Here is a 13,473-nt window from a genome sequence, read left to right on the forward strand (position 1 = left end):
CCCTCCCTCCGGCCTTCCTTCCTTCCTCCCCCTCCTCCGCCAGCCACGTCGCTCACCACCAGCTCCTCCTCCACGGCCGGCTGGTTCGGGTTCGGCCGTGCGTCGACATGCTTGGCCGGTGCCACCGGCTCCTCTTCCTCCTCCTCCTCCTCCTCTTCATGCGCCATCCGGTGCTGCGGCTGCTGCTCCTCGGCCTCCTCGAACTCGTCCTCGCCCTGGTTGTTGGGGTCGTCCTCGGGGTCCAGGTCGCCTACCGCCCCCTGCTGACCGGGAGGTGGTGTTTCAAAGAAAGTAAATTAAAACAGAAGGTGGAAAAAGGTTAAATATGTTCCCCTATACCAGAGCTTCTCAATTATTTTTTGTTACGAAATATGGATCAACTTACAACAAAGAATAACTTTATTAACATTGTTTTTTGGTCTGTAACAGAAAAGCCTTAAAGTGCATAAATTTCCCTGAAATTAAAAAAAAAAATGGCAATCCTTATTTAAACTTGTAAACATTTTTTGACCATTTGATACTGAAAAATAAAATTAAATATAATCAATAAATAACAATAAATTCAAATTGATCAGCAACATTAACTCAGGAGCACAATATAGAAAACACTTTGACCTATAAAACAAAAATGAATAAAACAATTTGTGCAGATTTTTTTTTTTATCAAAATGAGGAAGTCAGGATTAATGGCTACAATGAGCACGTTTTGCAGTGCACAGCTTTTCGAAGCGGGGTTTGAAGCATGATACTGCAACTCTCAGCTCCTGCTCAATCTTTAGCTGGGACCTGTACTTGGTCTTCAGTGCAGCAACAGCAGAGAAGCCAGTCTCACAAAGATAAGATGTTGCAAAAGGATGAAGGATGTCCATGGCCCTCTGCCCTAAGAGTGGATACTGCCTCTCTGCCAGAATTCACTCAGTGTCTGATGTCATACTTGTGCTCCTGCTCCAAAAACATTCTTATCTGCTCCCTGAGCTCAACAACTCGGGACAAGACTTTTCCTGGTGACAGCCGCCTTGCTTCACTGTGAAATAGCACAGCTTGATGTTCAGCTCCCATCTCCTCACAGATAGCAGAGAAGACTCTTGTTTTTAGTGGTCTGGTCTTTATTAAATTGACTACACCTACAATGTCAGTCATAACCTCACTTCATTCAGAGGAAAGGCGCCTTGACGCCAGTGCTTCTCTGTGTATAAGACAGTGTGTCTCACTCAGCATTAGGTGAGGCCTTCTTGATGAGCGGCCCCAAGTCCTTTTCTCAATCCTGCCGTGGTCTGTGCACCATCACTGCAAACACCAATGCAGTTCTCCCACTTTAGCCCCTTCTCAGTCAGGGAGCAGTCCAGCATTTTGAAAAGCTCTTCAGCTGTGGCTCTATCTCTGACATATCTACAAAAAAGTAGATCCTCACACAGGGAGTTTGTCCTGCCAAAATGTACATAAGCGATAAACAAACAGTCTTTGTTGCTGTCAGTTGCTTCATGGAACTGTACGGCAAAACGTTTGTCTTTGAGTTGATCTACCAGCTCTTCTTTAAGATCGTCAGCAATGTCATTTATACGTCTGGCGACTGTCATTGGACAGAGGGATGGTTTTTATTTTTGCAGCATTTGCGTCGTCCAGCATGACAGAGACCATGTCTAATGCTGCAGGCAGTATCAGCTCCTCTGCTATGGAGTGGGGTTTTTTGCACTGAGCAATTTGGTACACCACCTTATATGACGCTAACAGTGCTCGCTGCTTTACTGAAGTAGCATTCACAAAGCGGGACGATTGTTGGCAATATTCGGCACGTTTTCGCTGAAAAAACTCAAGCGGCTTATCAGCGTGATTGGGGTGTAATGTCTTGAAGTGACGCCTTCATTTATTTGGCTTCATGCTGTCCGCTGCCAACTTTTTTTAGACACAGTAAACATACCGCTCTTTCCTCGTCTCACACCGTAGTCACAGTGAAGCCAGGCGCTACATACGCTTAGTCATATTTCCTCGTCTTAGCTTTGGGGAGACTTAGGTTTGTCTCATCATCTCCGTCTCTCTCCGCCTTTCTTTTCATCGCTGTTAAATATTTTTCCATGGTGTCTCTTAAGGGTTTGTTATCTGCACTTCGTATCTCCTGCTCTGCAGCTGTGCTCTTGTTCGGTGCAAAAAAAAAAAAACCCTACCTGCGGCAAAAAAAAAGCATGTTCCCCGGGGTCACAGCACCCCCCCTGGTATCGCTCCGAGCCCCCCAAGGGGGGCGCACCCCACTATTTGAGAAACACTGCCCTATACTGATGAATTGACATAAACATGGAATTAAACACAGTAAAACATTTCTGTACTATTTATTTACGTAAAAGAGGAAATGACTGTTAATTTATACACGTGAATTTACACGTGTAATAAAATATAACACAATTATATCAGACACAAAGGCAGATTCTGTGACGTAGTTGTTTTCACTGCTCTTAAGACATTACATGTTAATATATTTTTAAATAATTTCCAGTAACATCAATCAACATCATTTGTTTTTCCAGATAGACAGGCAGGATGGACGGACGTACCTGGTGAGGTGGTATTCTGTGATCTTCATGCTTCTGCTCGTCCTCACCATGTAACGCATGAGCATCACCCTCTGTTAAGTTCACGCACGCACACGCACACACACACACACACACACACACACACACACACACACACACACACACTTTCAGTTACCAACTAAACCAAATGAGACATCAGTGATTTGAGGCAAAGGAAGCCCCCCCCCCCCCAAAAAAAAAACCCTCCACTCCCCCTCCTCACCTTCCCCGATCTGCATGTGAGGATCCTCTTCTCCTTGGACGATGTCGTTGCCCATGCTCTCATACTCGCTCCTCTTCCTGGAAACCACAGGGTTTTGGACGTGTGAAACCTTTCAATATGTGTAATATGCTCATTCCTGTAATTAGTGTCTGTCATTGAAATGACATGCAAGATCTTTCCCATTTGTGTTTGAGAATATTCGCCTAAATTGATCAAACAAGGATGCGAATGTATCTGAGCTCCCCTATTCAGGCGTGATACCCTTCTTCTCCCCATGTAACCCCATGTATCCATGAACTGTTGGAGGTCATTTTTGTCTGAATTGGTTGTATATTCATGGTAGAGAGAACCAAGGTTTTAAGGACATTCAATACATAATAAGACCAATCATAAAACCAGCACGGAGGCATGGACTCCACAAGACCTCTGAAGGTGTCCTGTGGTATCTGGCACCAAGACGTGAGCAGCAGATCCTTTAAGTCCTGGAAGTTGTGAGGTGGGGCCCCCATGGATCGGGCTTGTTGTCCTAGCACATCCCACAGATGCTCGCAGAAGAAAACGTGATTCATCAGACCAGGCCACCATCTTCCATTGCTCCATGGTCCAGTTCTGACGCTCACGTGCCCGTTGTAGACGCTTTTGGCGGTGGACAGGTGTCAGCATGGACACTCTGACCGGTCTGCAGCTACGCAGCCACATAAGCAGCAAACTGTGAAGCACTGTGTGTTCTGACACCTTTCTATCATAGCAGCATTAACCTTTTCAGACATTTGTGCTACAGTAGCTCTTCTGTGGGATCGGACCAGAGGGGCCAGACTTCACTCCCCACGTGCATCGATGAGCCTTGGACGCCCATGACCCTGTCGCTGGTTCAGAGGTTGTCCTTCCTTGGACCTCTTTTGGTAGGTACTAACCACTGTACACCAGGAACACCCCACAAGAGCTGTTGTTTTGGAGATGCTCTGACCCAGTCGTCTAGCCATCACAATTTGTTCCTTGTCAAAGTCGCTCAGATCCTTACGCTTGCCCTTTTTCCTGCTTCCATTATCAACTTCAAGAACTGACTGTTCACTTGCTGCCTCATATATCCCACCCCTTGACAGGTGCCATTGGAACGAGACAAGCATTTTTATTCACTTCACCTTGTCAGTGATTTAAATGTTGTGGCTGATCGGTGTAGTCATGTATTTGTTTTTCCACCATTTATTATTTGTAATTTTGAACCAGTTTAACAGTTACCCCTCGGCCATACCAGAAGCGGCACGTCAGCGACATGTCCACGTTGCCTCATTTGGCGATTCCTCAATTTCTTCCGGCTCCGCCTTCATTCTGTATACGACGCGCTCACCTAAGCAGCGTTCTCGAGACTCAACTTTCAATGGCTATGTGAATGAAGTCAATCTGTCCTTCCGTTTTCAACCTTTTTACTTTTCCCCATTTCATTCGCATTCAGAGTCTGTTTGTTCATGAACGTAGTTGGATTACTTTGTGAGTTTAGCGTTTATTGTTTATATTTCACGCAGCAGCTTCTGGCTTGAATACAACGTGTTACATCCCTGGAACAAATAATAATCTTTAAAAACATTGCCGAGGAAGGTGGTGCCAGTTCTCCTCCGTGGGTGCGAGGGAGAAGCCAGGGACGGCGGCGGTGGCGGGTTCATCCCATTAACCAGAGGAGGATACAGGAGATTTCCAAAATATATATGTGTATTTATTGAGCTGTTTCTTGTACATCTGATAAACACTTAATAATACCTTATCAATAAATACACAGATTTCTCTACTACAAACATCTACTTCTTGACGAGTCACTATAGTTTGACTAGAGCCTACACGTAGCGCCTCCAGCAGCAAGGAGACAGCCCCGCTTCCTTATTGCCGACAGGTACAATATACCAGACCAATAAAGTTTATAAAACTACTTCCCACATATGAAGTAAAGTCTTAAGTCTATTCCTGGAGGTGATATTTGTTTTCCGGCTGGAATGATAATTTTTAATTTATTATTATTATTTTTTTTTCCACATCAGTGAGGTTTCATTTGTTGTCGGGGAAAATGTATTTGTTTGTTAATTTAACTCAGTAATCCACGTTAGGATCACACGTCAGCGATTTTATCTATGTGGTTGAGGCATACCAGGGTTGAATTGAATATTTTCACTAAATACATATTTTGAATGGACCTCTCTGGTAATCTACACTCCAGTTTACACTTTGGGCTCGGAAAAAAAACCACGCGAAGGGTTTAGGAGCATCGCGGCACTTCTGCGATGACGCTGCTTGGTGTGACCTGCCATATTGATTAAAATGGCAGCGTATCTGAAGTGCTTCCACGACGCTTTCGCGCCACTGACGTGTCGCCTCCGCTGTGGCCCAGGGGTAAGAAAATATAAGCCTCAAATCGTCCAAGACCTTGTGACCCCCCTGCTATCTCTGGTAACCCCCGTGGGGGTCGGACACCCCAGCTTGGGAATCACTGGGGTAGATAGAGAGACAGATATACAATGAGAAAGACAGAGAGACAGACAGACAGACAGACAGACAGACAGAGACCTACCTGAGCTGCTCCTGCTTCAGAAGCTGCTCCTTCCTGTCGGCCTCCCGGTGCTGCCGCTGCTCCGTCTCCTGCTCCTCCTTCAGCCTCTGCTCCCTCTCCTTCTGCTCACTCTGCCTCTGGGCCTGCAGGGCCTCCTGGTGCAGCTCGATCCGCCGGCGCTCCAGGGCCCTCTGGGCCTCCAGGCGCTGCTGCTCCTGCTGCTGCTCGTAGGCTGACCTCACGTGGGCCACCTGGGCCTGCTTGTGCAGCTCCTGGGAGTCCTGCCAGAGGAACGAAATCGGTGTTAATGAAACAATCTCACCCAAACGATCATACAGTGTGTATATTAATATTTATGATAAAATATTAAAATATATAAAATATTCAATACTCAATTGTTAAACTAAACCGCATTATGCTACCTTCTTCCTTTAAACATGGCAGCGAGAGTGAAAGTGAAAGAATATGATTAGATCTGTCCCCCGGTGACTGAAGTTAATTCCAGTGACAGTAACCAGTATCATGTTCAATTTCTCACGATAATAAACTAAGGTACAGTAGTTGTTGTAGAGGAGTAACCCCGCTCTGTACGTTCTTCTCTAATTTGCCTTTTTTCCCCCTCCTAATTCTACTCTTCACATCACAGCATCATGTTCCGTTTAACATTATTATCTTATTTTTGATTTCACAATCTAAATCATACCTATAATATTAACTACTCTTATGGGGCGCGTAACGGTGCGTAGCGGTGCGTAACGGTGCGCACCGGCACCTCCTACAAGCTGCCAGTCTCTGTTCTGCCCTCTCAAGTGGACAAATCAACTGGACATATTGTGAAATATCAGATTTTATTGAATCAGAGAGCACTTTTTCTTTAAATTATTAAAAGGCACAAGCCGCGCTCCGGCCGAGCTCCGGCTCCGGCGGCCGGGCTTTTCGGGTCCGATCATTGCATCCTCTGCATCCAGATTTATGGAATTATTCATTTAAAGAGCAACGGCGGCAGTAAAACTGTTTTTCCACTATGACGGTTACATTTTGCAATTCACACGCGTGCCGAAGCGTGGGGCGCGATCGGTGTGGGCCACGGATCATCTACGTTTATCGCACACACACACAGAAAAGTATTGTATTCATCTGGGTAAATTTTTTTTTTTTTCACGTGATAAACATCACTTTATAACAGACATTTGTCCGGAACTCCCAAGGGAGAGCGGCTCATCGCTGCCCCGGAATGAGGTGCTGCTTCAGGGACAGCGTCAGCGATGAGATTCGGTCACCGGACCTTCTAGAAATGACATGACTCAATTTTCAAAGTTCAATAGCTTTTTTTTGTCATACGAATGAGAACGTTCAAAGTAAGTCTATATGCTTCTGAGACCTGATCTACATCTAAGCTACCTTTTTAAACCACCTCATTTTAAAATAAAGCTTTTCTTTTTTTTTTTTTTTTAATTCAAATTTTTTATATTACAAAGTTCAATACGTTTTTTGGTCGCGAGAGTGAATTTGATAAAGCAGTCTCGCTAGTTGTGGTCAGTAAACTGTCAATATGGATGCATGTTCACAGAAAATAACAGAACCCAAGACAGAGGATCTTATGGACTACCACTTTAAAGAGACCTGGCAGTTTGAGTGCTGTTATAGTGAATACTCTCTGACCGGCGGGGGCTGGCGTCTCTGGCGGTCCAGGGCGTTCTCGTCGGGCTGCTCCCCCTCCTCCCCGAACTCCTCCCCGTCGTCCTGCGGCTGCTCGGGGTCGTCCTCCAGCTTCTGGGGCTGCCCCGCCTGGGCCATCTCCTCCTCGGCCAGCTCCCTCCTGCGCTCCGCCTCGCCCTCCCCGTCCTCCTCCAGCTCCTCCTCATCTTTCTTCTTCTCTGGAGAGATGTGGGAGGACAGGGTGGGATGGGACTGGGACGCGGGGTGGACGTCCTCCTCCTGGAGGTCCAACTGTGGACAGGTAAAGAGAGAAACATGCTGGTGATGGCTGGATTTCCTGCTGATTTCCGGCTTAGGTTTATTTTATATTTAAATGTTTTTTTTCCATTGCTTGTTATTGCCAATTTTTTTTTTTCTATTTTTATTACTTCATTGTTATTACCTTTATGTTCAGATATATGCTGCTTTAACACTGCATTTTCCAATTTGTCCATGTCCCTCAAATGTTGATGCTCTTTTGACTTTGATTACACAATTCCCTTTCATTTTAAAGTCACCATAGAGCAAGGCAGGGCTACTATTTTACAATTTTTCAATTATTTGCTTTAATCCATACAATTACAAAATAAACAAGCATATAAGGTGATTTAATAATGGCTCAAACGCTCATCATAAGTTATCTGAACTTAAACAGACAACTAGCAATCACCCAGCTGACTAAAAACAAAACTTTTAATTCCAAAATATGGAACAAACACAAGTCCATTTTGTTGAAATTGTAAATAACACTTGTTTTCCCACGTTTTTTTACATGATACATCCCGAAAATGATTATTCAATTTCAAAAATGTAATTACATTCATCTTCCGTCAATCAGTTATTCGAGCTGGGCGATATATCACAATGATCCTATTTTAGACATTTTAATTTTATTAAAAATATTATTAAAAATATCGAAAGAAATACAAATATTATATATCTTACCCTGGACTGGGTGTCATGGTGGTCTCCCAGAGGGTTCGTTTGGGGGGCGACTTGTTGGACGTGCGTCTCGGCTGCCAGGGTGGCGGTGTGCGGCGGCTGGGGGAGGGCGTTTGCTTCCTGTTGTCTTGTCTGAACTCTGTTCAGCTTCTCCTTCAGCTGCTTGAACTCATCCACCTGCATCTGCAGGAGGCACAATGGAAAAAGCACAGCAGGGAAAGGGTTGAAAGATTTGATCAATAGATAAATATTACAACCAGCAATACAACAATAATAATGACAAAACATGGGTTGACAGAATATTGATGCAGTTTGTGTCTCAATTGAAACCTCCTGCTTCAAGTGAAAACCCAAAAGATTACACTGCAAGTCACAGAATTCCATATAAAAGCGCTTTAGATGGCTGTTTGCCAATAGTTGTCAGCTAAAAAACGAAAAAACAAACAAAAAAAAACAACTGGATAAAATACGTGAATTTTGGACGACTTGAAACATTACATTGTTCATCGTTTAAAGTAAACAATGCGTACAAGTCAACTAAATGTATTCTTAACTTTATATATTGGCCAATGCCCAAAATTATTCTAAAAAATGTACAATGCAATCAATTGCATTGTCCAATATCCATATTCCAGCATTTCCTGTGACAACATTCCCTAACCACAATTAATGTATGTGCATCGCACCCACAGCCCTCACGGTGAACAGCTTCAAACATCTTCCACCAGCCTGTCCGAGGTGGCGAGCGTTGTCGGATTCCTTCCCAATTCCTCCATCCCCTCCATTCCCTTTGCAGCTAATTCAATGCAGCATGCCTTACTTGTTCCCCCTCTAGAGACCCCCACTACACCCAATACCATCAGGAGTGTATGTGTGTGTATGTGTGTGTGATCGTACAGATACATGGTCCAGAAGGGAAGCCTATGATTAAACTACTCTACTTCTTCTAGAAACTGCCCAAGGTCAAGGAGGTCAACGGAGAACGCCCCGAGCCCTCCGGTGAAATCGTACGGATGGAAAATAAAAAACACAGGGCAATTACCATGCCGCGTCTGAAGAGGGGACACGCCCTGCGTGGCCTCCAGTGCATTCCTTTTTTTAACGCTGCCAGGGCCCGATCTTCCATCGGCTCATTCCCACTCTTGGTGCTCTGATCAATAATGAACGACAGCGGAGGCTGGGCTGCATCGATATTAATGATGTGTTATGCTCCATGCTAAATCAAAACCCACTGCCACGCCCGTCACACCACGCTCGACACGGCAGCCTTCCCATCTGAAGCTTTACTTCTGTAGTTCCACTCAGTGGGCAGAAATACTTCAGCTGCATATTGAGTAGATGGGGGGGGGGGGAGGATTCACTGTAACTTCTGGAAATAACTAACTGGGAAGAAATGTGTCCACACGTAAAAAAAAATATATATATATATTATATGGCCTCAATAGGGCATTAATTCATACCTGCATCCAAAAGGTGCTTCAAAAAATGTTACTGACCTGAGCTGCAGCTAGCGCACTCTTGTGGTCTTCCAGCGTCAGTGCAAGCTGGTCGTGGGAGACCTTCAGGTTCTGGTTCTGGATCTGCACAGGGTAATGGAGAGAAGCAGAGATATTAATCCTCGGGGCCTACGTATTTCAAGACAAAAGCGGCCATATTCAAATAAGTTTTAAGTACAATTTCAATGATCACATTATTTAAGAGGTATAGAAAGGTTGCTGACCCTGGTGTCTTGCAGCTGAATGTGGATGTCCTGGTGGGCTTTCCTCAGCTGTTTGTTCTCCTCTCTGAGGTTGTATGTATTCTCTGCATTGGGAAAAGAAATGTAGCAAACCCACGTAAACCCATTTTATTTTAGATTAAGATAAAAAAATAGATAAAAAACATTTTAAAAGCTTTGATGGAACAGGGACAATATATTTGAGGACATGTTCCGCAATGACAGGCAATGCCCAAAGAGATTTAAAACATGTAAAAATGACTGAAGAATGATGCATTTATTGTTTTAATTCAAGTTGAACTTGAAGTAACGAGGTAAGTTCTGGAGGTAAATTAAGGCAAGTTTCATTTAGGAGGATTCAAATGCATATTTAAGACAACACAGACAATTAATTCTATTATATAATTATAGAACCCAGAACTGCGATTGTGGTGCCACCCATTGCGGTCGCCTACGTGAGAACCTCTTGTCGATTACGCACATTTTAGTATTTTTAGAGCTTATAGAACTTATTGTGCATAATCACCGGGTGTCATGACATTTCACTGCATATATGTATGACCGTATGTACATGTGTGTGACAGATATTCTCTTGAACTTGTTTGCAAAAGATCATTAAGCTTCAACGCACACCTGCAGTACCTCCCACAGCCAGCAGGTGGAGACACACAGACACACTGTTCACCAAGCGTCCGATCAAAATGTGTGGTTTCGAGTGCACAAACAAAGCCGCGTTTCCACCCAAACTGATTATTTTTTTTTGTCCCAGGAACTAAAAGGTTCCTTCAGCCCTTCAGCCTTGTCTGTGTTTCCGTCGTGGCCCAAAGACCCGCGAAGATCGTGCAAATGAGTCCCGCTGACGTGTGGAAAAAAGAAAAGCAACGACTGTTTTTACGACAAACTGCTCCGGTGCAGTCCAGTAGGTGGCGCTCACGGAAAAGACTATACACCAACCAGAAGAATAAAACAACATAAAGAAAGACAACCCCAGTGATGGTGTGGACTTTCACTTTTGTCGTCTCCTGTACTTGTATTTACTGTCCAAAAGAAAATCCAGTCTCACATGCAGTACTTTGTACTTCTACCTCAGGATGCTCCACAACTCTTTAAAAATCTCTCTCTGATTTGTATAAATTGACGGATGTAAAGTGTTTTTTTTTTTGCACATCTCTTTTATGAACAGTCCTCTTTAGGAAAACACACATTCGGACCCACAGGGACAGCACGCAAACCCAAAGTACGACAAGGTAAACAACAAGACCTGGAACATACATAACTATTAAAAAGTAATTCATTGTACAGTCAGCTCAATGTTGCACTTGTATATGGGTGCATTGACGCCAACATCAAATCTAAAAATGTGGACGGTGTGTGTCGGTTAAATGTGACACTGGGAGGACGGTCCGCGAGCTGAAGAAATAACAAGGCTGATCTCTACTCGTCTTGGCACGGAGCGCCGGTACCTTTGAGTTTGGAGATGTCCGAGTCTTTGGTCTGCTGCATCTTGTCGTAGCGCTCCTGGTGCTCGTCCAGGGCTCGGCCGTGGTCGTCCTCCTGGACCTGGTGCTGCTCCTGCAGCTGGTAGTACTGCTTCTTCAGGTCCTCGTGCTGGTTCTGTAGCGAGCACCGGGACACGCGCCGTCCATAAACCCAGCGACGACCGTTTTGGTTTTCAAGGCCTCGTGAGGCTTCAGAACAGACTTTACAAGGCGCAAACGCTCAAATGACATTTTCGAGGAATGCCAAGTGTCGAGGGCTTTGAATTGGTCAAGTAATGGTGTGTGTGTGTGTTAATGTGGGCGTGTGGGAAAAGAAGACGTCTTAAAAGAAGGTTATGGGATGATTGACTAGTAAATTGGGCAACAAAAATCAACAAAAAAAGTGGTATAAGTAGAGTAGAAATAAATCCTAAATCCTACCTTAAGCATCTGATGCTGCACATGTAAAGAGTTGAATCGGCTGTTGGCATCCTGCTGTTTGGTGAAACAAACACAGTTAAAACAACCACCCGCACCGCTCCTCTTCAAAAACCACGACACCATAAGGAACCCTTTTGTAGAAAGCCTCGCTTGATGTGATATGTTGGCCTAAAACGTTAAACAAAAGGAGGGATACCTTCTCCTTAGTCTGTGACTGCTGGGCTTCAAGTTTATACACCAGGTAATCTGCAAAACACAGACGCTGGTTAGAAACAAACAACGAACATCTAACAAGTTGTCTTTGAGGTGTGTGTGTGTGCATATATATACACACACACACACATATATATATATACACACACACACACACACACACACATATACATATATGTGTGTGTGTACACACACACACACACACACACACACACACACACACACACACACACACACACACACACACACACACACACACACACACACACACACACACACACACACACACACACACACACACACACACACACACACACTTTTTTGCATGGTTTACATGTCCCGTAATAGAGCAACATGCCGCTAACCAATAGTATTTTAACCAGTATTTCCTTTTTTTTTTTTTTTTTTTTTGAAATAGGGATGCACCGATTTGGAAATTCTGGGCTGATACCGAAGTTTAAAATTACAAATTGGCCTCCAGCCGTTGACGATACCGACGTCTTCCGAGTTCCCCTGAAGGCAGCGCCACTTACAGTTTTCTGATTTCCCATGAACTCAGCATCACTTCCTGCTGTCGTTCTCTTGGATGGATGAAAAAGGAAAAAGCTGAAACGGGTCGCCAAATATACTTTGGCGGCCATTTAAATACCCGGGAGGCCGGGCCCAAGTGAAGTCTATGTGTGGTAAACATTGTCCAATGTCATCGGTGAATGTCATCTTATTTGGCAGTCAACAAGGTGAATATCGGCCGATACCAATATATAGCCGATAAATCGGTGCATCCCTAATATTTTATACATATTTCAAAACATTTTTATAATTATTTTACGAGCCTGACTACCCCTGACGATAACTCACATTTTTTTTGACATTCCCACTACATTTTAATATTTTGTATCGTTAAAGTAATAGCACTTCTGCCTTTTCAAAAAGCAACTGAAACGTTGACAAAAAACAAGTGTCACGGGGACCAGGAGATAATTGCGAGGTACCGCATAGGCTCCTCACCACATCGAAGTTTTTTCAAAAACCCGAAAAATCGAATAATGATAACTATCAGCAGGACGACGATCAGGTAACGTCGTATACTCATCGGACTAAAACTAAAACTGTCGCCGGTCCTTTAAGTAAAACCAGGACTGCTCCACCCTCGGTCTCTAGACAGCAGTTTCATACCTACGTCAGTAAAATTAAAATGCCCTCCATTCCAGCGGCAGAGCTCTATCAACTGCAGTGAAGTTAGCTCAGTGTAGTTCGGGGAGACTCGAAGTCTGTTATTTGGACATGTTTTGCTAAATTACTGCTGCCGGTGGTCGTTTGAAGAGACGGCCTCAGCAGGAGACTCAATCAGCCGTGCCTTGATCTGTTAAATGAGTTCAATGTTGGATTAACGGCACATTTCCCTTTTAAATCAGGACCTGGCCCAAGTTTGCAAACCTAAAAAGGTTTACGCCATCTTCCTCTATTAGGATAATCGGCCAACACAGTGAATACAACCTTTGCCTAAAACATTAATTTCTGCATTTTTTTTGTGCCGAGAAAGGGCGATCGAAAGCAACAAGTCATCGGGGAGTTTAATATTTTAAGGATATTGAACTTAATTTGACCAGAGTCAGCGTTGCAATATTTCAAAACTTTTGCTCAAGTCGAGGTTCAAATTC

The 13,473-nt window shown here is 44.0% G+C and overlaps 1 protein-coding gene across 1 annotated transcript in view; it reads right to left on the reverse strand.

Moving 5' to 3' along the window:
• golim4a (golgi integral membrane protein 4a) overlaps positions 1-13,473 on the reverse strand; it is a 28,500-nt gene that overhangs the window by 5,346 nt on the left and 9,681 nt on the right. The window contains exons 3-13 of the mRNA XM_080006896.1: positions 11,796-11,845; positions 11,600-11,653; positions 11,144-11,294; positions 9,684-9,766; positions 9,460-9,543; positions 7,967-8,146; positions 6,986-7,273; positions 5,345-5,604; positions 2,788-2,864; positions 2,547-2,617; positions 57-260 (exon numbers count right to left, since the gene is read on the reverse strand). Coding sequence (XP_079863022.1) covers positions 57-260; positions 2,547-2,617; positions 2,788-2,864; positions 5,345-5,604; positions 6,986-7,273; positions 7,967-8,146; positions 9,460-9,543; positions 9,684-9,766; positions 11,144-11,294; positions 11,600-11,653; positions 11,796-11,845 — 1,502 coding nt within the window. The remainder of the gene's footprint in view (positions 1-56; positions 261-2,546; positions 2,618-2,787; positions 2,865-5,344; positions 5,605-6,985; positions 7,274-7,966; positions 8,147-9,459; positions 9,544-9,683; positions 9,767-11,143; positions 11,295-11,599; positions 11,654-11,795; positions 11,846-13,473) is intronic.

Source organism: Zeus faber (genome assembly GCF_960531495.2).
Source record: "Zeus faber genome assembly, chromosome: 9".
NCBI classification, from domain to species: Eukaryota; Metazoa; Chordata; class Actinopteri; order Zeiformes; family Zeidae; genus Zeus; species Zeus faber.